Below are 22576 nucleotides of genomic sequence, written 5' to 3' on the forward strand. Positions count from 1 at the left end.
AATTTGTTTATGTATAAAGAGAAAGGTAACATCTGATTTCATCAATTTTTGTCTATCAAAATTATTGTGAACAATTAATGTTACCATATAAATAGTAGGACAATGCATACCTTAACTTGCAAAGAATTTTCTTCACCAATAGTCTCCACAAGAACACAAGCCGTCCTTAAAATGATGAAATCTATTAGCATCTCTAACCACAATAACTCTACCGGTGATCTTCGATATTAGTTTAGTTGCATTATGGCAATCTAAACAAACCCTGAGATTCTTAATGATCCTTATTTCGGTTCCAGGTTCAGTAGCAATAAGACCGAAAGCAATGGCCAGTTTCTCACTGTGAACCTTCACCATTAGCTCCTTCTCTTCTTCCTCCACATCATGCAAAGCAGTAGTAGTCTCTGTATGAAATCCAGCCTCCCTCATCTTTCCCGCTAACTTATCTAACATTGCGTAGATTTCCATCGTTCTAGGATGACTTCGGTCACTAGCTGTAAATACATGAGTGTCCTCACCAATCTCAATCAGAGTGCACCCTGGAACCTTTTCTAGTTTCCTATTTTTGACAACTTGTCTTACCATGGCAGCCTTTGGAAAATTCCTGTCAGCTGAGTATATGTTAGAGAGTAAGACATAATATCCTGTATTTCCAGGGTCCAATTCAAATAGCTTTTCAGAAGCTAAACGTGCTATACTATGGTTTTTATGAGTCATACAAGCACCAAGCAAAGAACCCCAAACAACAACCCCTGGATCAACTGGCATTTTCCTTATAAATTCCAAGGCTTGATCAACTTGTCCAGCTCTTCCAAGAATGTCAACCATGCACGCATAGTGCTCAGCTAAGGGCTCGAAACCATGATCACGAACCATGGACTTAAATATATTATCTCCTTCTTTCACCAAACCAGCATGGCTGCAAGCATACAAGATTGATAGAAAGGTAACCCCAGTTGGGGCAACCCCACAATGCAACATCTCATTAAAAAGCTCAAGTGCTTCATGACCATGTCCATGGAGGCCATATCCGGATATCATCGCGTTCCAAGTAACAACATTTTTCTGTTTAATCAAGTCGAATAATTCCCGAGCTTCCACAATGCTTCCACACTTGGCATACATGTCAACAAGAGCAGTTTTCACAAATATGTTAGACTCAAGATTTTTGCTCTTAATTAAGCCATGAACCCATTTTCCAAGACTTAGGATACCAAGTTGAGCACAAGCTGAAAGAATACTTGTAATGGTAATAGGATTTGGACTTAGCACAGATATCATTTCCTTGAAAAGAGATATTGCCATCTCTGTGAGTCCATTTTGAGTATAACCTGAGATCATAGCATTCCAAGATGCCAAACTCTTTTCTGGTGATTCCTCAAAAAGTTTTCTTGCAGATTCTATTTCATTGAGTCTACAATAAACAGTGGTTAATGCAGTTGAAACAGAAGGGTCTGAAAGAATACCAAACTTCAAACAAAAATCTTGTATAGAGTTAGTAAGTTGCAAATGACCAAAGGCAGAAGATACAGGAATCAGACCCACAACTGTACTTGGATTTACTTTCTCCCCAAATGCAAGTAATTCCTTGAAAAGCTTCAATGAGGACTCTGTATCATTATTGCTAGTATAAGCTGCAATCATAGCATTATAACATATCAAATCAGGATGACTAATCTTCCCAAACAACAACCTTGCTCTATCAATCTCTCCACATTTTGAATACAAAGAAACTAATCCTGTAAGCACATAAACATCACTATCCAACCCAACCTTCATAGCCAAACACTGAATTCCCATCCCAACTTGCAACTCATGAAGTTCAGCCACAGCTGGAAGAACCACTGCCAAGGTTCTAGAATCAAATGGTGTACCACTAGAAACCATATCAACAAAAAGCCTTACAGAATCGAAATAACAACAATTCTTAGCTAACCCAGAAATCATTGTGTTCCACAAAACAGTATCCCTCACAGACATTTCATCAAACACCTTCTGTGCTAACTCAAACTGTAAAAACTTCGAATACATATCAACCAAAGCTGACCCAACAAACAAATTCGAAGCAAACCCATCAATGATAGAATGAGCATGTAACAGAATCCCATACTTAGCATCCTTAAAACCAGAAGCCGCTGAAATAGCGAAGGCGTAAGTAAACTCATCAGGAGTGAGAATCGTTTTGTTCCTCAAATGGGTATAAAGAGATATGGAAGACAAAGGAGATTCATTGTTGGAGAAACCCTTTACGAGGACGTTGAAGAGGAACAAGTCCGGGTTAGGAATGGTGAGAAAGAGGCTTCTTGCCTTGCGAATGGCTTTGAAGTCAGAGAGTCTGTGAGTGAGTTTGGTGACAATGGCGAGGTCGTATTGGAGGCCATGGATAACGACTTGAGCGTGGATTTGGGTGAGGTGAGAGAGAGAAGTAGCGGTTTTGAGTAGGCCGACGAAGAAATTTCTGCTCCCCGGGCCGGCGCCGGCGATCATCTGGTTATTCTCCTAATTCAAGAAACGTTTTTTATTAATTATGTTCACATATTTACACTAACATTATTCAAATAAAAAGTTGGGTTTTTATTTTCACTACATATGTTTCAAAAAGAAATTTCATATTTATAAATATTTGATATTGGAAAAAAAAAAAAAATATATGTTCCCGTTTCATAATATTTTAGCATGTTTGGTATTGTTTTCTGTTTTTTGTTTTCAAAAAATTGTTTTAAAAAATAAGAACAAAAAATAGTTTTTGAAGTTTTTAAAAACAAGTCATGTTTGGTTAGTGTTTTTAAAAAACAATATTGACCAAAAGTGAATTGGTTTTTAAAACAGAAAACAACATTTTGTTGTTTTCGAAATTCTTGTTTTTTGTAACTTTGTTTTCTGAAAACTATTTTTAAAAAACAAGGCCAAACAAGTCAAATTGTTTTCAAAAAACAATTTTTTGTTTTTAAAAACAAAAAACAGTTTTTTAGTTATGATGCCAAACAGTTTTTTAGTTATTAATTTTTTGTAAGGCTACTGTTAGAATTTGTCTCTGTTCTTCGTTTTAATCAACAAAACGTTCTTCGGTTTTTGTAAGTTATATTTGATCCTTGCTTTTGTAAATTTGAAAGTGAAAGAAGAAAAGAAAAAGTATTATTTCGGTGCAAAGATTAGCATGCTAAATTTTCCTTCACAAAGAAAAAGATGATACATCAAAACTACTGCAACCCTTACTGTTTTTACATTTATTTTCTTGAAGGCATAGATGCATGGCCAGGGACTCAAATCCATAGCCACAACTATCGGATTCCAGAGCCTTTTCGAGATCAGGTTTATTTAAGATTCATTTTTCTCATGTAAATTTCTGCATTTTAAGTTAAATTGTTTATATACTTATCACGTTTGAATATTTCTCACTCTCACATTATCACGTTTATTAATTAATTTTTTGTTTTTTTGTTTTTTTCTTTTTTGAAATATTAATTTTCTGTTTTTTTGGTAAAAAAATAAAAATATTTTTCAAAAACATATTTTATAAAATTATTTTCACTTTTTAATTTTTTTATTGATAATTTAAAATAAAAAAAATATTACTTTTAAAATTTTTTAAACAGTTTTTTTTTTTTCTTGAGAAAAGATCACTATTATTATAAATCAACAGTCAATTACAACAATAGATGAAATAGGATCGGGTATTTCCCCTATCCAACAAATGTCTTGATCCAACGCTAAAGCATGTTTAGCTAGACCATGTGCAGCATGGTTAGCGTTTCTCTTAACATGAGAGATACGTGCTTCAAGAAAAAAGGATAAAAGACAACGAACATCCAATATTAAATCGGAAAAACAAGATAGATCAGTAGATGTGGTAGTTAGAGCATGAAAAACTCTAAGGGCATCGGTCTTTATATTGGTGATATGAAGTTGTTGCTGCAACGCCCAATTGAGGCTATGAAATAGCGCTTTTGCTTCCATTTCGTCTGAACGGAAACAACCTTGTGTTGGTTTAGAAAGTACAGCAATGACTTGTCCATAATGGTCCCGAACAATGGCTCCTACACCCAGCGTTTTTGTGGCTGAGTTTACAGCAGCGTCGATATTAAGCTTAAAACCAGTGGCATCAGGTGGCTGCCAACGAACCTCTTGGAGATTGTTCGAAGTGGTAGCTGAAGAAGCTGTGTTTCCAGCAATTGAAGGAGCATGATTTGTGTGTTTTCTAGTGGACGAAAGTCTGAATTTTTCTACATAATCTTTAGCAAATGTAGCAGTTTGTTTCCCATCAGGTCTTGAACTGCCATGTAAAGATCTGTTTCTACTCGACCATATGGCCCATAAGTTGCAAATGATTAGCTCAAAATCCCTTTGTGAATGTAGAGTAGAAAGGTAGAAAATGTAATCACCATTAAACATTTGTTGCGCTTTCGGATAGTCCATTACAAAACCAGTATGGTTCCATACAGCCTTTGCATGAGGGCAGCTAAAGAGTGCATGCCCAATGGACTCCCAAGCACAAGAGCACATCGAACAGGCAGCCGAGTCAAGTACCTTCCGTCTATGTAATGCTGCTGCAGTTGGAAGAACATTATGCATAACCTTCCATGCAAAAATTTTGATCTTGGATGGGAGGGATAAGTGCCAAAAAGTTTTCCACCAAGAATTATGTAAATCTGAAGTGGATGAATTTTGTTGCTCGTCCAAGGTAGCAGCCAAGTGAAAACCAGACTTCACAGTGTACTCACCCGATGTTGTGTGGTGCCATATTAGACGGTCTACCATAGGAAAGAAACTCAATGGAATGGAGACAATTTTATCGATATCCATCTGGCCAAAATAGTTGTGAAGAGCATCAAGGTTCCATTCTCTTTGATCTGTAATGAAACACGCAACCGGCTGGGATGGGGAACCCGTGTAGGTGATTGGACGAAACTCCGTATGGCCCGGAATCCACTTGTCAAGACCACTCTGAATGTGAAAGCCATTCCCTACTTTATATCGAAGTCCTTTAGCGAGTAGCTCACGTCCCCAATGGATGCTTTGCCATGTGAGTGATGGGGAACCCAGTCTCGCTTCCAAAAAAGAGTTGTGAGGAAAGTATCGGCTCTTGAGAAGTCTGCTTAGTAAGGAGTTGGGCATGTCGAGGATTCTCCAAGCTTGACTTGCAAGTAGCGCTTGATTGTAATGGATAAAGGAACGAAACTCCATTCCTCCTTCAAACTTAGACTTGCAAAGTAAATTCCATCTTTTCCAATGTATTTTAGAGCCATCTTTGTTTGAACCCCACCAAAAATTAGCCATCATGCTTTCAAGTTGTTGACAAAAAGTTTTGGTTAAGCGAAAACAACTCATCGCATAAGTTGGTATAGATTGAACCACAACCTTCAATAGAACCTCTTTACCACCAACTGAAAACAATTTTTCATTCCAAGCATGCATCAACTTCCAAATACGTTCTTTGATGTGGCTGAATAGAACTTTCTTGTCGCGGCCAGAGTAAGAAGGTAGCTCAAGGTATCTTTCATGGCACTCACTAATGGGCATGCTAAGGGTTTGCTGAAAAAATAATTGCGCTGCCATAGGAGTGTTTGGAGAGAAAGACATTACTGATTTGTGAGGATTTAGCATTTGGCCCGAAGCTTTATGATATATGTCAAGTGCTCTCTGAATTGCCAATGCAGAAGTGTTGGTAGCTTCACAAAATAGTAGACTGTCATCAGCGAAGAGGAGGTGAGAAATTGAAGGTGCTTGTCTGGTAATACGGAGTCCTTGTAAGTTGCCAATTGCTTCTTCATGTTGTAACAATCTCGATAGTCTCCCTGAGCAAATTAAGAACAAATAGGGAGATAATGGATCTCCTTGGCGCAGCCCCCTAGTAGGCCTCACAAGTCCCGTAGTGTCTCCATTGAGTGCAAAGGTGAGACTTGAAGATGATAGACATTTAAAAATTAAGTCAGTCCATGACTTTGCAAAGCCCATTTTGTCCATGACAGCCCGTAAGTAATCCCATTCCACTCGGTCAAAAGCCTTACTCGTGTCTAATTTAAGCGCAGAGAAACCTTTTTTACCCCGTTTTTGATGTTGAATATTGTGAACAAGCTCGAAGGCAACAAGCACATTATCAGTAATTAATCGATTGGAAAGAAATGCGCTTTGAGTTTCTGATATGACTAGGGGAAGTGCTTCTTTGAATCGCAACACAATCATCTTGGAAATGATCTTGTATATGACATTGCACAGACTAATTGGGCGAAAATCAGCTATGGTATTTGGTGAGCTGACTTTTGGAACAAGGGTGATGATCGCTTTATTAATTGAATCCATGTCCAGACCATGATTAAGGACCCCCAACACCACATCTGTAACCGAAGAACCAACAATGTGCCAGTAATTTTGATAGAACATTGCAGACATACCATCACTACCTGGGCTTTTATCAGGGCTCATGGTTTTTAAAGCAGTAGTTACCTCCATTTCAGTAAAAGGGGCCGTGAGAGAGTGGTTGATTGCAGGTGTGATTGTAGTGGGAATGGCAGATGTGAATTGTGCTATAGCAGTCGGGTTTACTGATGTAGCAGTGAAGAGATTGTCAAAAAATTCAGTGATTATGTTAGATATTCCCTCATTTGAAGTAGTCTTGGCGCCATTGCTATCCAAGAGAAAGTGAATCCTATTAGCAGCTTTACGTGAGGAAGCATGGGCGTGAAAAAACTTAGTGTTCTGATCACCACTTTGCAGCCAATCAACACGCGACCGTTGCTGCCAATATTGCTCTTCTTGTTCCAATAATTCATGCAAGATGCTTTCAGATTTTTTTATATCATCTATTAAAGTCGGTGATCGTGCTTGTTGATTATTCAGCCGTGTGACATTCTTCTGAGCAGTGGAGATTTTTTTCCTTCATGTTGCCAAATGTAGATACATGCCATTGTTGGAGCGATGATGTACAAGCTGCAATATTATGCAGGAACTTGTCTATGGCAGAACCGGCTACTGGGGATGTCCATTGCTGCTGTATAATGTTGGCAACCTCTTCATTTTGAAGCCACATTTGTTCAAACCTGAACCTGGTGCGACGCTGTTGTGGCTGCTGATCTGAATTTTTAAGACTAACATTGACAACAATAGCTCTATGGTCAGATGTATAGTAGTCAAGATGTCTAGTAACAATTGGTGAAAAGTGAGAGTTCCAGCAGTCATTAACAAAGCACCAATCCAGCCTCTCTTTTACTGTGTTCACTGTGCGCCTGCCTTTAATCCATGTGTACGGGTCACCCTCAAAAGGAACCTCATTTAAACGACAGCAATCAAGCGCTTTCCGAAATTGTTCCATTTGAGCTTCATTACGTGGTGCACCTCCAACTTTATTGTCATTAGAAAGGATCTCATTAAAGTCTCCGATAACAAGCCAAGGAGATAGTGGTGAGACATCTTTAAGTCTTTCTAATAGAGTCCAAGTTTGAGAACGAAGTTGAGTGCAAGGAGCTCCATAAAATGCAGTAAAATGCCATCTTGGTTGGTTGGGAGAAGCAATATAACAATCAATCACATTAGTATTATAATTTAAAATAGATACATCAATATCATCTTTCCAAAGTAACAACAAACCACCTCCTAATCCTACTCTAGGGACTTCAAGTCCATTATTAAAATGTAAAACATTACGAAATCTAGAAATGACATTGGGTCCTAACTTAGTTTCCATAAGAAAAAGTACATGTGGGGATTGCTCTTTGACAAGCAAACGAAGGTGACGAAATGCACTTGGTTTCCCCAAACCTCGCACATTCCAACTAAGGATTTTCATGGTTGATTGCGGGGCTGAGTATCAGCCTCCGCAGCATTGTCTAGTGAACCAGAAAAATCCATATCAGAATTGGAAATTGTCTGGTTTTGGTCTTCCCCAGCAGACAAAGAAGGGGAGAAACTTGGTTGGTGCAGACCCCTGCATCTTTTAAGAGTATCACGCAATGATCCCCGGTCAAATTGTCTCTTTGAGCTTCGGTTTGGTGAGCAATTTTCTTTCCCATAAGTGGCTGCTTTGGTGGATACAATGACAGATGGTGATGCTGCAATAGTACCAATTGGAGCATTGAAATTACTGATGTAGTTTTGTGAATCAGTAAATGGTTGAGGTGGATAAGTAGCCACTATATTAGGACTATTAAAAGGGCCTGTTGGAGGAGTGTAAATATCAGACAAATCATCATAAGAGGCTGATAGTAAAATTGATTTGCCCTTGGAAATTGTTGGTTGGGCAGGTAGTTGAGTATTCAGCGAGAGTTTTGGGACTGCTGCAGTGCTTTGTGTGGTAGGTGTCACACCAGTAGAAGGCACAAATTGATTCTCAACATCTTTTGAATGGTTGGACCATGATTGTTGCAAGTGAGTTGTCACATTTGCAGAGGAAATATTTGTTGATGATGTTGCTGGTGTAGTGTGCAAGGGGGCAGACATAGAAACTCCTACAGATGTTCGTGTTGATGAAAAGAAACCATGAGCCTGTGTTGCTTGTGTCCCAGCCGGCACTTGGTGAGAAGTTTCACCTTGGTATAGAATTGTTGGCTGAGGTTGTGACTGCCTACTCAGAGAGGGGACAGCAGCAGTAATAGATGTTCTAGCTAATCGAGTGAGCAAAGGCCAAGCGTTTCCCTTGGCGAAGTCGGTTCTGTATCTATCGTAGCCCGAAGTAGGTAAGGGAGAGCCTTTGATGGTAGGCCTATATTCAAGTTCTGGTTCTTCTCCTCTGTCAAGCTTCTCAAGGAAAGTGATGCATTTATTGTAAGGATGGCCAATTCTCCCACATTCCATGCAATATTCAGGCAACCTTTCGTAACGAAACTCAACCCAGAATTTATCCCGAACTTGTGATAGAGCAATCATGCGGCCCCGAAGTAATGGCTTGGTGACATCAATTTTGACTCTGATACGGAGAAAAGGGCCCCAACCTTCAAAAAGCGAATCCTCAAAAACGTCAATGTATTCTCCAATTAAGTTTCCAAGTGCAACAGCCAGACCTTTAGTTTTGCTCATGAAGGGTAACCTATACACTTGCACCCAGAAGGGTGTACGGGTAAGCTTTGATGAGGAAACATTCTCACCAAAGTTTGGTGAGTATAAAATGATATGGTGATTCTGAAAGTGGAAAGGTTCCTTCTCCAAAACTCTCTGCTTGTCACCTTCACAGCCAAAAGTTAGCATAAACATGCCATCATCTTCGGAAATCTTGACAGGGAATCTACCATCCCAATGCTCAGCCATCTGCCTTTGGAGGGTAGATAACCACACTTTTTTTGTTGTCAGGATTCGGGCATAGAGAACGTGATGGCAATCAAGGCTGGAAGAGAAAGGTTCACCAAAATCAAACTCGAAAACTGACTGCTCTTCCTCTATAAGGTTGAGTGGTGATTTCATTTTGTCCTTGACGGGGTCCATTGAGTAAACAAAGGGGACAAACACGACAGAAGCAGTGAAAGTAGCAGACAAACTAAAACCAGAATTAGATGAAAGGGAATGCGGGGGAAACTGAAGACAAAATACTGCAGAAAATTGCAGAAAAAATGCAGTTAATTGAGGAAAGTTTGAAGGAAACTGCTATAAGGTAGTTGAGATTGACAAAAACTAGTTAGAACCATTAAGGACATAGTAACTGCCAAAGAGCACAACATGGGCAGACGCTCTCTTCAACATTTTTTAAATAGTTTTTATTTAATCAATATTTTAAATTCCAACCCCAAAATGAAAGTTATAGAACACATTTTTATTTCTATTTTTAAAATTAAAAAACAAAAGTGGTTATAGAACAAATTTTTATTTTTTAAACACAAATTTTATTTTTATTTTTATGATTAAAAAATTAAAAACATAAAAGTGTTATCAAAGACGCTCTTAATTTAGAAAAAAAATTTGATGTCTTTTTTTATTATTATTATTTCTTTAGAGCATCTTCAATCATGCTCTCTAAACATATTCCTTAGCTAAAATAGAGAGTGAGCTTAAAAAAAATTATAGCGAGTACTCTAAATGTAAGGAGCTCCCTACTTTTTTACTAAATTTTTAATAGTATTATAATCAAAAGCATTATTAATTTTTCATTATTTTATTAAATTAATTTATATTTGATAAATTTAAATTATAAAATATTATTAAAATAATCAAACACTAACTGAAATAGGTAGCATGATTAGAGAATGAGTAAAAAGAATGACTCCTATTTTAACTTTTTAGCTATTTTAACTAAAATTTAGTTAAACAATAAAGAATGTAGTTGGAGATGCTCTAATTATATGTATTTCTTATTAAAATTGAACTTTCAAACATACTTTAAGAGAAATATTATAAAAACACATCACTTAAGCTGCCTATTATTATTAGTGCAATTAAATATTAGCTCTTATTTATCCAATTCAATTGGCATTATTTTGCTCATAGTGCATTAGATCCACATTAAGTGTGAATATTATATTTTGAATTTAATCCAATCCGCACAATAAATCAAATTCAATCCAACCTAACACAAAAATACCAAATTAAATTGATTATTTTGGATTAGTTACATTAAATTATTTGATATTTATTAAAAAATATTATTTTTCCACATAACTAATAACAAAATAAAATAAATTATTATTATTTTGTGTCTTTAATAACAAAATAAAAATAAAAAATCAATTAGCTTGTGACCTTAATTTTTTTTTTTAGATTAGTTAGTGTTATAAATATTATATATTGCATATTTAAATCATTAAGTTAGATATCTTAACTAGTTTTTTATTTTATTTTAATTTCTCATTCTTTTATTCTTATTATATTTTAGATTTTAGAAATGCCAAATAGCATTGCTCATTCTTGACTTTCGAAAAAATAAATATTCTCAATTTTTAATGAAATCAACGTCCATTCTTTTTAAATAAAAAAAAAAACCATTTTAAAATTGATGAAATAATATGTTTTTTTTTACTGATTTTATAGTTTTTGACTCTTCGTGAATCATATTAAATATCAGAAAGGGAATGCATTTAACCAAACAAAAGATATTCAAAATTCAACCACAATAACAACAAATAATCTCATTTGGATTGGTCCATTCCTTCTTTCATGTTAATCCAATAATCTCATTGGATTGCTTCTGTTAATGTTATGTACATACATATAAGGCCCGTTTGGTACGCAGTACTGGATTGAATTATTTATCCCACCATACTGGAAGGGATAAATAATCCTAAACAGATGAGGTTAGCTGGATTAATTATCTAAACTTCTAACATGCCCAAACACTGGATTGGACAAATTAACCTGTCTAATCCAATCCAATCCTGCGTACCAAACGGGCCCATAAAGACATTAATCAGAAGACCACACCCAATAAAACCAGGTTCAGACCTTTCAAACGGCTAATTCATACAAAATGTTTGTTAGAAATTTCATGTTGAGCTGTCATTACAAATGTCCTTGTATTTGAATATATATATATATATAATATATAGAAGAATGAACTAGTCTTTTGGACACTACAAGAAACTTAGTCCCTTGTACTTCACTCCAATTCTTATACCAACATCATAAAATCCATTGAAAACAGAAAGTTTGGATCAAACAAAAAAGTTAAGAAAAAATAAGGGAAACCTTTGGCTCATTGAAAGGCATGCACTTCTTATTAAGATTGAAGAAAATAAGGAAATTTCAAGGCTAACAATGATAGCTATGCTATGCCTAAAACAGATACAACTCAAATTCATTTTCCAACATAACAAATGCCGAATCGAAATAGAGACAGACAACAACTAGCCAAATTACATGGAAAACTTAGTTAAAAGCCCCAACACCAGCATCAGTCTTTCTAGCAAGCTTTGTCCACTCGGTATGGAATGCACCCGGTCGATCAATTCGCTCGTAGGTATGAGCACCAAACAAGTCTCTCTGAGCCTGAACAAGATTCGCAGGAAGCCTGGAACGCCTGTAGGTATCGAAATAGGAAAGACTAGCACACATTCCAGGAGTGCTAATGCCAGCCGATATAGCCAACCCAACAACTCTCCTCCACGCAGCTTGGCGCTGAACCATCTCTCTAGCGAAATCCGGGTCAACAACTAAGCTAGCAAGATTAGGATTCCTCACATAAGCCTGCTTAATCCTATCCAAAAACACAGCCCTTATGATACAACCACCTTTCCAAATCCTAGCTAACTCTCCCATGTTCAAATTCCAACCTTTCTCATTACTCTTAGCCCTCAACAAATTCATCCCTTGAGCATAACTACAAATCTTAGAAGCATACAAAGCTTGCCTAACATCATCAATAAGCCTCTTCTTATCAACACCAGTCATAACAACAGACCCAGTTTCCTCTTTCAAACCAGCTTCTTTCAAAGCCTTAGCAGCATTCTCTCTCTCCTCCTTCAACCCACTCAAATACCTACAATCCAAAGAAGCAGCAATTGTAGGAGCAGCCACAGACAACTCAGCAGCCTGTTGAACAGTCCATTTTCCAGTACCTTTCATACCAGTCTTATCCAAAATCTTATCAACCAATTCACCATCACCTCCATCATCCTTAACCTTAAAAATATCAGCAGTAATCTCAACAAGAAAACTCTCAAGCTCACCTCTATTCCACTCAGCAAAAATCTCAGCAAGTTCAGAATTTGACAAACCCCCAACATTCTTCAACACATCATAAGCCTCAGAAATCAATTGCATGTCACCATACTCAATCCCATTATGAACCATTTTAACAAAATTACCAGAACCACCTTCACCAATATATGTAACACAAGGACCATCCTCAACTTGAGCTGCAACCTTATGAAGAATATCTTGAACATTCAAATAAGCCTGATGAGACCCACCAGGCATAAGAGAAGGTCCATTACGAGCTCCCTCTTCACCACCTGAAACCCCCATACCAAGATAAAGAATCCCTTTTTCATTCACCTCTTTAATTCTCCTCTCAGTATTCTCATACCACTCATTACCACCATCAATTATAGCATCCCCAGGCTCCATATGGTCAGACAAAGCAGCTATAGTCTGGTCCACAGGAGCACCAGCCTTAACAAGAATAATAACAGATCTAGGTCTTTGAATTGAAAGAACAAAATCACGAGGATTGTACTGACCCAAGAGTGGGAGATTACCTTCTTGATGAGCACGATCGATGGTTTCATCGACTTTGGAAGTTGTACGATTGTAGACTGAGATTGGGAAACCTTTGTCAGCGATGTTGAGAGCCAAGTTCTGACCCATGACTGCTAGACCTGCTAAGCCTATGCGTGAAAGGGCTGTTGAAGCTTCCATGGATGAAAATGGAGATGGGTTTGGTGGATGAGGAAGGAAGAAGAAGAAGAAGGAAGGTAGGTGGGTATGTGGGTGGGTGTAAAGTTTGAAGCTTTGGGAGATTTAGATATAAGGAAGAGGAGTTCTTGTCCTTTGGGGAGATTATAGGCGAAGAGTGGCGGACTCGTCGAGGGACTGAAAGGACAGTCTTCTCTCTTTTTTACACAAACCAAAATCAAAACCAACTTACTCACAACAAAATAATATTATTAATTATTTTTTGGGAAATTTGAGGTGAAGATATAAAAGTTTAATTATCGGTTACACTTTCACAATTAATTAAATTTTAAAAAATTCTACAACCATAAAATAAATTCATCCAAGAATTTCTATTTATTTCGATATTTACAAAAAAAATTATTTTAATTTTTTGATTGTATTTATTTAGGACATCTTTAAGAAATTCAAAAAAATAAAAGAGTCTCGCGTGCAACAAAGTGTTTGAATTATGTTTTCGGTTAAATATTTTTTACTCAAAATTTAAAAAAATGTCTTAAATAACTATAAAGTAGAAAACCATAAAATTAGCGTGAAAAATTCTCTCAAATGTTGAAACAGATTCGAAGTACATTGGCATATCTTTTAAGGGGTGCATTGTAAAAACATCCTTAAATTTTGAGGAGTTCTATTTACACCCCACAAAATGATAAATACACCTATTATTAAAAAAAAATATATAAACTTAAATAATTTTTAAAAATTACTCTTAATATTTTTTTAAAATTTTTTTCTCACACTATTTTATGTTAATTTCAATACTTATTTTGATTTTATTCATAATTTTTTCTAACTCATGTATATATTTTTTTAATTTTTTCTAAGAAAATTTTATATAATTTTTTATTTTAATTTTTTTCTCATAATATTTAAAATATAATTTATTTTTGTTTGATAGGTATATTTTTTAAGAATATGAATTGGAAAAAAAAAAGTTAAAAAAATTTAGTACAATTAAAGATATAAATTTTATATAAAATAAAAATTATTAAAATGGGGTGCCTTTAGAAAATTTTGGGGTGTAAATAAAATTTCCCTTATTTTTACGATAAAATTTTTTTTTGTTACTTATGTATTTTTATAAGAATCGTAAACAATTTTTTAAAATTATTTTTTATTATAGAAAAAATAGCCTAATTAAAGCCTCAAGAGTAAATTCAACGGGAGAAACTTTAAGAGGAAAAAGAGTGTCAGACAATATCATTAATCATAAGAATTTGTTTGTAAAACAGCAGCAGCAATACAATCAAAGTGATAAGGAAACCAAATATAATGATCATTCAAAGACAGTGTTGACTTCGCTAAATTATGGGCCACACTATTATCAATCCTAAAACAATACATAAAAAAAATATTATTAAAATAATTACAATAAGTAAAAAATATCTTTGATTATACAAGTCTGATCAACCTAGGCAAGGATATGAGTGTATTTTTGTTTGCTTGAAAAAAAAAATTGTGTGATGCAGATTCTTTCTCTATCCCTTTGATAACTTAGATAATATTGAGACTTTATACTTCATTCTCTCTTAATTTGGTCATCGATATGCACTTCGAGGGTTCCCTTCATAATAAAGATGATATTGTCACGACAAGCTAACCTCCCAAAAGATCAAATATAATCCTTCTCATCAAGATCTCATGAAGATATGTGGTAAGATTTGAATCTTTGACTAAAGTAAAGAAAAATACCTTTATTGCATAAAATTGCTTGATGTATATTCTACATATTTTTGAATAATTTACCATACAAAATATAAAGTTTTAATGGTATGTTTCATATGTGTATATAATACGGACTATTTAAATTTTATTTTAATATGAAAAATTATTTTAAATTTCTCCAAAAGTTTAAAGAATATCCTAAATATTTACTGTGTATATATAATAAAATTATAATACTCAAATGTCGAAAATATAAATGAATGTTCAATACACTTATTTTTCAAAGGTACCTCCTATAATTTCCATTTAATTCTTTTTTCCTTATCAAGGGAAATATTATTATTAGTTTGAGCAAGATACCAATTCAATCCAATATTATTATTAGGAGATTTGAGATATTGTTAATAATTTTTTATAACAATTATTAAATTAAAATATGTAAAATTACATCAATATACTAACTAACTTATATTGGTGATAGATACTAAGACATAATAATTCTCAACCTCCCACAAGTATATTATCATTGGTCTAATTAACTAACAAATTTCACATAATTCATTAATTTAAATGTAAATAAGTGAAATCAAAATCAATTTTCATATATACCAATAAAGTATGTAGGGTTTTGTTAAAAATAAATAAAATTAAGTATATGGTGTATAATAATTATAGTGCTCAACTATTTGTCCCTATTAGTTGTCCAAAAATATTGAACCAATCATAGAGTTTGGTGGTTTATTAACTCTAGATTAATAGGATTCGGTCCATTTTTTGTTTCTTTTTTTACAAAAGGCCAATAGGTCATCTTTAATTATAAAAATATTACAATATTTAATCAATTTGTTTGCACTACCCTTTTGTGCTTAGTTTGAATTTCTAATTACTTTTGGATCTCTTTTTGCTTTTTATACTCTAACCTCAATGGCAAAAGAGTTTATGGTTTACACTTTGACTATTATTGCTTGGTGTTAGATTGACCCCTATATTTTATCATATATGCAAAAAAAATGGCTTTTTTTTACTTATTGAAAAACTTTTAACAAGAAACAATGTCAAATTCTACAACTTTCAGCAAAAAAAAAAAAAAAAAAGAAAGAAACTAATACTACAAAGAAATTGGCAGGCCATCCAATAAGGCAGGAGGAGCAACAAAAGATATTGTTTCCTTCCACACAAGCATTAGACTATCTCTAATAGAAAATATAAAATTTATAATAAATTTAATACAGCAAAATAAATTTATGATTTATTTGACTTCATTATTTATAATTGTGCTCTAATTTGTACTAAACTTGACACAAAAAATAAATTTGTGTTATATTTGACCTACTATTTACAATTGTATTCCAATATACAAAATGTAAAATAAGAAAAAAAAAATAATTAATTAAATTAAGGCTAATTAGAATTTTTGCCCCCTGAACTTTGACATGTACCAAATCATGCCCCCTGAACTTTTAAGGTCGTTAAAAATGTCCCCTGAACTATTAAGATTGTTGGATTTAAAAACTTTTTTCCAATTTTAGTGAAAAAGTCTAATATGGATGAAAGTTCAGGCGTCATAATTTAGTACATGAACACGATTTTGTAGATATCAAAGTCTGGGGAGCATGGTTTAGTACATAAACAATCACTGAAATAATAAAATTGAATGAACTTAAACAAAAGTCCTTAAATCTAACAATCTCAATAGTTTAGGGGGTATTTTTAACAACCTTAAAAGTTCAGGGGGATGATTTGGTACATGTCAAAGTTCAAGAGGCAAAAATCCAAATTAGCCTTAAATTAATGGTCATTTAGTATTTTATTGAGAATATACAAAAAAATATTATTTTTTTTAATTATTTGATTATTTAAATAATGGTAATATGGTAAATAAAAAATATAAAGTTTAATAAAAGTAAATGAATCATAATAATTAATGGTATTATAACATTCAAATAAAAAAGTAGCATTTATTGTAGGCTAAATTTGACACAATGTTATATCTTGTGTCAAATTTAACATAACTTTTAGCATGTGTTAAATTTAGCACATAGCAAATTTTGTGCTAAATTTGGCACAACATTTGTTATGATGTAAAATTTACACCATATTAAATGCACTATTTTTTCATTTACATTTATGTCATTTCTATTATTTTATTAGTATATTTAACTATCACATTAAATTATGAAACATTAATATTATTTTTTTTATTCTCTTACATATTAAAATAATAATAAAATTGATAATAAAGTTATTAGATTTTATATTTTTAATAAAATATTAATTAGATATTAAATTTTACATCAAAATTTTAGTTTTACAATTGTGCATTGGAGCACAAATCTAAAATTTGGTGTAAATTTACCACAAAATTATTTTTTGTGCCAAATATAGCATAATTTTTACATCTCCCATTAAAGATGGTCTTAGAGTAGTAGTTTTTCTTAAGTGTACTAATGAAGTTGGATCAAATCATTTGAGATGAACCAAATGAAGCTGGAGTGAATGATTTGGTCAATCCGAAGCGCTCAAATTCTCTGGTTCGGTCACGATTTTTAAAATCTCGGTAGCAATCAAAACCAAATCAATCATTATAATTATTTATATATAATTTTTTGACAAAATGTTGATATTTGAAAACAACTTTAGTTATAGTTAGAATATTGATATTGACTTAATATTATTATGATAATAATTTTTTTTATTGTTATTTATGTATTATAAACTTATTAAAAGTAAAAAATATGATAAAAAAATGAACAATTATTGTAAAAAAAAATAAAAAAAATAACTACAAAAGACAAACTCTATTTTGAACCAAACTAATCCATTTTTGAGTGGTTGATTTATCTGATTTGATCATTTAATTGGTTTTAAAACACCGTTATCATGATTTGGTTTAAAAAAATTGAAAATTCAGACTAAATCAATCCGTGAACACCCTAACATTCATGATTCCATCTTCTGTTCAGTTAGATTAGCAAAATATTGATAACTTGCATTTTAAAGTAGTAGAAATTCCTTAACCAATATATTGGTTCTTTACCAAAATCACAAAAATATGTCATTCTAAGAGCCTAAAAGTTATTAAATGGTTATTTAAGCAACCAAACATCATATCATATAGCCATAATGTTATATTTAAGTTTGTTGGTTATTCTAAAATATAATGAACTTCAAATTTCACAGCAAAATGCTAATTCTCAAGCTGGCAAATTTTTATTTATATCATCAGTACTAAGAATGAGTATAAACGCAGACGATATTATGACAGAGAGCCAAACCAAGATACAAACCTAATTGGCAAATAAGTTATTCAGAGTCAATAAAAATCGGAATACCACAGATAGGTAATTTAAATAAAAAAATACACCGCATGGTCGGTTCACAACCAAGTTTTCGATCTTAAATATTCTTCGATCAACATGCAAAACAAACTCCATCCCATTATGCAGCAATCTGACCGCAGAGCAGCTTGCGGATCTGAAGGAAAAAAAAGTAAACAAGAAACTTAACTTGGCTCGATTTTTATTACAAAACAAACATCTCACTCTCTCTGAGTTCACACTCGGTACATGATATATCATACCTAAGCATGAAAGTTCAACCATGGTAACATAAGCAAGAGAAATTAAAAGCTAAGGACTGGAAATCTATCACTTTCCTATGATAATTTTGTTAGTTTTTCCTACTATTTTCCATTTCCTTATTTAGGTTTCCACTATTGAACATCAATGAATTGTTCTATTATCTGTTTTATGTATTCTTTTGCACCTTTTACTAAAGACAGGAAAGCAAACAAACATATATTAAAAAGATATATAATATGTTTTGTTGTTGCGTAAAATTACCTCTGGAAGCTTTTTACGGAATACAACATCCAATCTTGCATCAAGGGTGTTCTCAAATACAATCTTTCCATCTCGGGAAGCCAGCACCACACCTCCAGAACTGCAGCAAAACCAAAAGAATATCAATTAGCAGGCTGTACTTGTATAAGAAAGTCTCACAAAAAGAAACTGATCGAAAACATAACAATAAATAACAGCAACACAACTTGAATCTTGTACTCGGGTGATGGCTTAAAAAACAGCTGCATTCATATAGGAGAATATAAGAATCTCGGAAAGGATAGATTACCAGGAAAGACCATGGGATTGATTATGAGTAGGAGCAGGTGGAAGATAGACTTTGTGGTCAACTAGAATCTCTGGTGGACTAACATTATCTTTCTCTGCATACTCCTGTGCAGCTGAGTCAATTACTGACTCAACCAGACTAAGATCAGCTTCACGACAACGCAACAACACAGCAGGCTCCTTCAACCTGAGCAAACTCTGCAAAAGAAACTCAAAAGATTTCAGTATTATGAAAGGCTGCAGATAATCCTAAATTCCATTAGCCCTTATCAATTGTTCATAAAATTTATATCAACCTGCAACTAGATACAAATAATGGGGTAAAAAAATTGTATCTGCATAGAAAGATAGCTTTACTGACCTGAACAATAAGACCTTTCAGAAGCTTCTTATAGACATGGTGATCTCGGCTGACATTCAGAAGCTCCTTAGAGGCTACATCCTTCATGGAATTAACAACATCATCTTGAGCTTGAAGGACCTTGATTCGAGAAGCATTGAGTTGCATGGAGTACTCACTGCAGCAGACCATAAAGAAAAAAGTTTAGTATTTCTCCACATCTACATAGCTTCTACAATAAAGCAAGGTAAAGCAAAAAGAGGGCCCACTTTCTTATATTTCTACATCCAGATTCTAACTTGGATCCTATCATTATAACAAAAGGAATTGAGTAAAATTACAAGAAAGACTTTGACTCATAGGGAGAAGAAAAGACCAAAATTGAAAGAAAAAATAACATTCAGCTCGTGGATCCCCAAAAGAAGAAAAAAGAAAAGTTCCATGGCACATTCATGAAAAGTTACAATCAGTGCACCTACACAAGCCTTCATCCACGTTGCTTATTGAGAGTATCCCAAATTAATCTAACTCCACCACACAAATTGAACACTGCTGGAGATTGATCATTTGTTTACTAGTGCATCAACTCAACAAATAAATAACACAGCAAACAAGAGTGAATACAGTAGCCGAAAACAAAATAAAACTTTTTTCCCAAACAGTGTATTAACGTCACTACACTGTTTTCAACAAACCCATTGTTTCAATTCCCCAAACAGTGTTCAAAATTTGCAGCTTACTCTTTCTGAATCTGAATTTCACTGATAAGCAACAGATATCCCTAATCAAAATCTACAAGAAAAATCCTATAACAATTCAAAGAAAATCAACAAGATTATACCCTCCGATTCAAGTACGAACCGATCAGATCTTTCAATTCACAGCTTTTCAACACTAATCCCAAACCTGACTCTTACATTCAATTTCAAAACCACTTCAACTACAAAACAAAATTCAAGTAAAAATCTTACATCTTCTTCCGAACATCAACCTGCTTCTCCTTCCGTTCATACTCCTGTCTGATCTTCTTCTTCTCAGCCTCAACTAACTGCAATTTCTCAATGTTGAATTCCTGACACAAAAAAAAAACACATAAAAATCAATTCAAAGCAATAAACTCATCAGATTGAAAAAAATTGAAAGAAAAATCCGTAACTACGAGGAAAAGTAAAGTACCTCTTCAGCGGAGACTGAGATCTCGTTGGCCTTCTCCTCCGCCTCCTGGCGAATGAATCTGACCATCTGCTGGATCTGCTTGGAGACATCTGCGTCGTTCATCTTGATCGGCGATGGATTCGAATCGGAGAAGATCGGAGAGAGCAAAGGGGATTGTTATGAGAGTGAGAGCGAAACTTCTCTCGACCACGATTATTGAGAGAGAGACAAAAATTACAGAAGGGCTTTACCTTATAAATATAAATACTTTCACAACGTAACACATCACCAGTTTATTATTATTATTATTATTATTATTATTATCTTTTTTAAAAAAATATTTAAAGAAAATAAATATATTCTTATCTTATTGAAAAATAACACAGATATTCTTTTTAAGTTTTGGCTAATTGAGAAATCGTCCTTAATTTTTTAAAAAATTACAAATATATATCATCAAATTTAATTTACTCATTTGACCTTAGACTTTGTGTTTTTTAGATAGTATAGAATAGACTAAGGTGACGTTTGGTTGGAGGTAATAAAATGGAATGGAATGGAAAAGAAATAATTTTCATTCCATTCCTTTGTTTGGTTGCATTTTAAAGTATTGGAATGACATTCCAATGGAATGCTCTTTCCACCATTTTGGTGGAATGACTATTCCATTTTAAAAAGGAAGGAATGACCATTCCAATGTAACAAGAAAAAAAATTTAATTATTTTTTTATCAATTTTTTTTATCCATTTTAAATTTTATTCCATTCCATTCCTATTCTCATTCCCATTCTCATTCCTATTCCTATATTTTCATTCCTCCCAACCAAAAGAAGTTAATTTTTAATAATTTGGTTTTTTAATATAACCAAATTGAAGTTAGTATCTAGCATAAACAGATGCAAAATTATAATAAGTGGTGTAATAATACCTTTAAGTCATTTATTATTAAATTTTAATTTGACGAAAATTATATTAAAAAATATAGAGCTTGTTTAGTTGTGTTTTCAGTTTTGAGTTTTTAAAATTGTGTTTTTAAAAGTGAGAATAGAAAACAGTTTTTTGTCATTTTAAAAATTTAATGGTGTTTGGCACAAATTTTTAAAAATTGTTTTTAGATTTTTTCTTACGAAAAAAATCAATATTTTAGCACCATACCATGACACTAACCTATTCGGGTTTAGGTTCGGGTCTAGGATCCGAGTATGTGAGCAAAATATAAAATATAATATGTTAGACAAAAAAAATTATTTTTGAAAATTGAAAACAACATTTTTTATGTTTTCTGTTTTCTAGTTTTTTAAAACTCAATTTTTAAAAAAGAGCTTTTAAAAATTTTTGCCAAACGACTCCTAATAGTTTTTAAAATCTGTTTTTAATTTTAAAAAACAAAAAACAGTTTTTAAACTGTAAAGCCAAACAGGCTCATAGAATCTAAATTATCACTATGTATCAAATAACGAGTATTTCTTTTTTATTAATATTTAATGGAGACAATCAGTAGCCAACAAAGACAACAAATTAGATGAAAAATTACTCTCTAATAATGCAGTCAGGGAGATAATAGATTGCTCTAACAAGTCAATGAGCGACTATGTTTATTGACTGCTTAACATAACAAATGAAAATATTCCTAAGAGAAGCAAGGAATTCTCTACAATCATAGATAACAATACCGAAGGTAGAAAACATTTCAATAAAACTATAAATAGCAATAACAATGTTGATGCAGTTGGTTTCTACTTAGGCATGAACAAAAAGGTTATTCTTCAATCAACTGAGTGTTGGGTTTTATGCCCTAAATAAAACTCATTTCAATATAATCAGATTTACTTATTAATATAGATCAGAAATAACATTTAATGTTGCATGGTTCACATGATTTATTTCATGATTATATGTACATAATGTATAAATTCATCTGAAACCCTTTTCACATACTTGATCCTGTTTATTGTGCCGTCAACACATTGGAAAGTAAACA

The 22576-nt window shown here is 33.3% G+C and overlaps 4 protein-coding genes across 4 annotated transcripts; all 4 read right to left on the minus strand.

Moving 5' to 3' along the window:
• Window positions 1-2: 2 nt before the first annotated feature.
• On the minus strand, window positions 3-2587 carry LOC115716142 (pentatricopeptide repeat-containing protein At4g30700). Its single transcript, XM_030644880.2, has one exon. It carries the CDS (start codon window positions 2482-2484, stop codon window positions 133-135), a length of 2352 nt encoding a protein of 783 aa, XP_030500740.2. The 5' UTR covers window positions 2485-2587; the 3' UTR covers window positions 3-132.
• A 1046-nt stretch (window positions 2588-3633) lies between these two features.
• LOC133038517 (uncharacterized) lies at window positions 3634-7780 on the minus strand. The gene is made up of 2 exons (XM_061116686.1): window positions 6896-7780; window positions 3634-6732 (listed from the first exon to the last, which is right to left on the minus strand). Exons 1-2 carry the CDS (start codon window positions 7778-7780, stop codon window positions 3634-3636), a joined length of 3984 nt encoding a protein of 1327 aa, XP_060972669.1.
• Window positions 7781-11605: 3825 nt separating this feature from the next.
• LOC115716152 (6-phosphogluconate dehydrogenase, decarboxylating 3, chloroplastic) lies at window positions 11606-13518 on the minus strand. The gene has a single exon (XM_030644891.2). It carries the CDS (start codon window positions 13267-13269, stop codon window positions 11779-11781), a length of 1491 nt encoding a protein of 496 aa, XP_030500751.1. The 5' UTR covers window positions 13270-13518; the 3' UTR covers window positions 11606-11778.
• Window positions 13519-18142: 4624 nt separating this feature from the next.
• Window positions 18143-20880, minus strand: LOC115716163 (V-type proton ATPase subunit E). The gene is made up of 6 exons (XM_030644909.2): window positions 20617-20880; window positions 20412-20512; window positions 19462-19618; window positions 19102-19298; window positions 18813-18912; window positions 18143-18444 (listed from the first exon to the last, which is right to left on the minus strand). Exons 1-6 carry the CDS (start codon window positions 20716-20718, stop codon window positions 18409-18411), a joined length of 693 nt encoding a protein of 230 aa, XP_030500769.1. The 5' UTR covers window positions 20719-20880; the 3' UTR covers window positions 18143-18408.
• Window positions 20881-22576: the final 1696 nt, after the last annotated feature.

Source organism: Cannabis sativa, chromosome 5 (assembly GCF_029168945.1).
Source record: "Cannabis sativa cultivar Pink pepper isolate KNU-18-1 chromosome 5, ASM2916894v1, whole genome shotgun sequence".
NCBI classification, from domain to species: Eukaryota; Viridiplantae; Streptophyta; class Magnoliopsida; order Rosales; family Cannabaceae; genus Cannabis; species Cannabis sativa.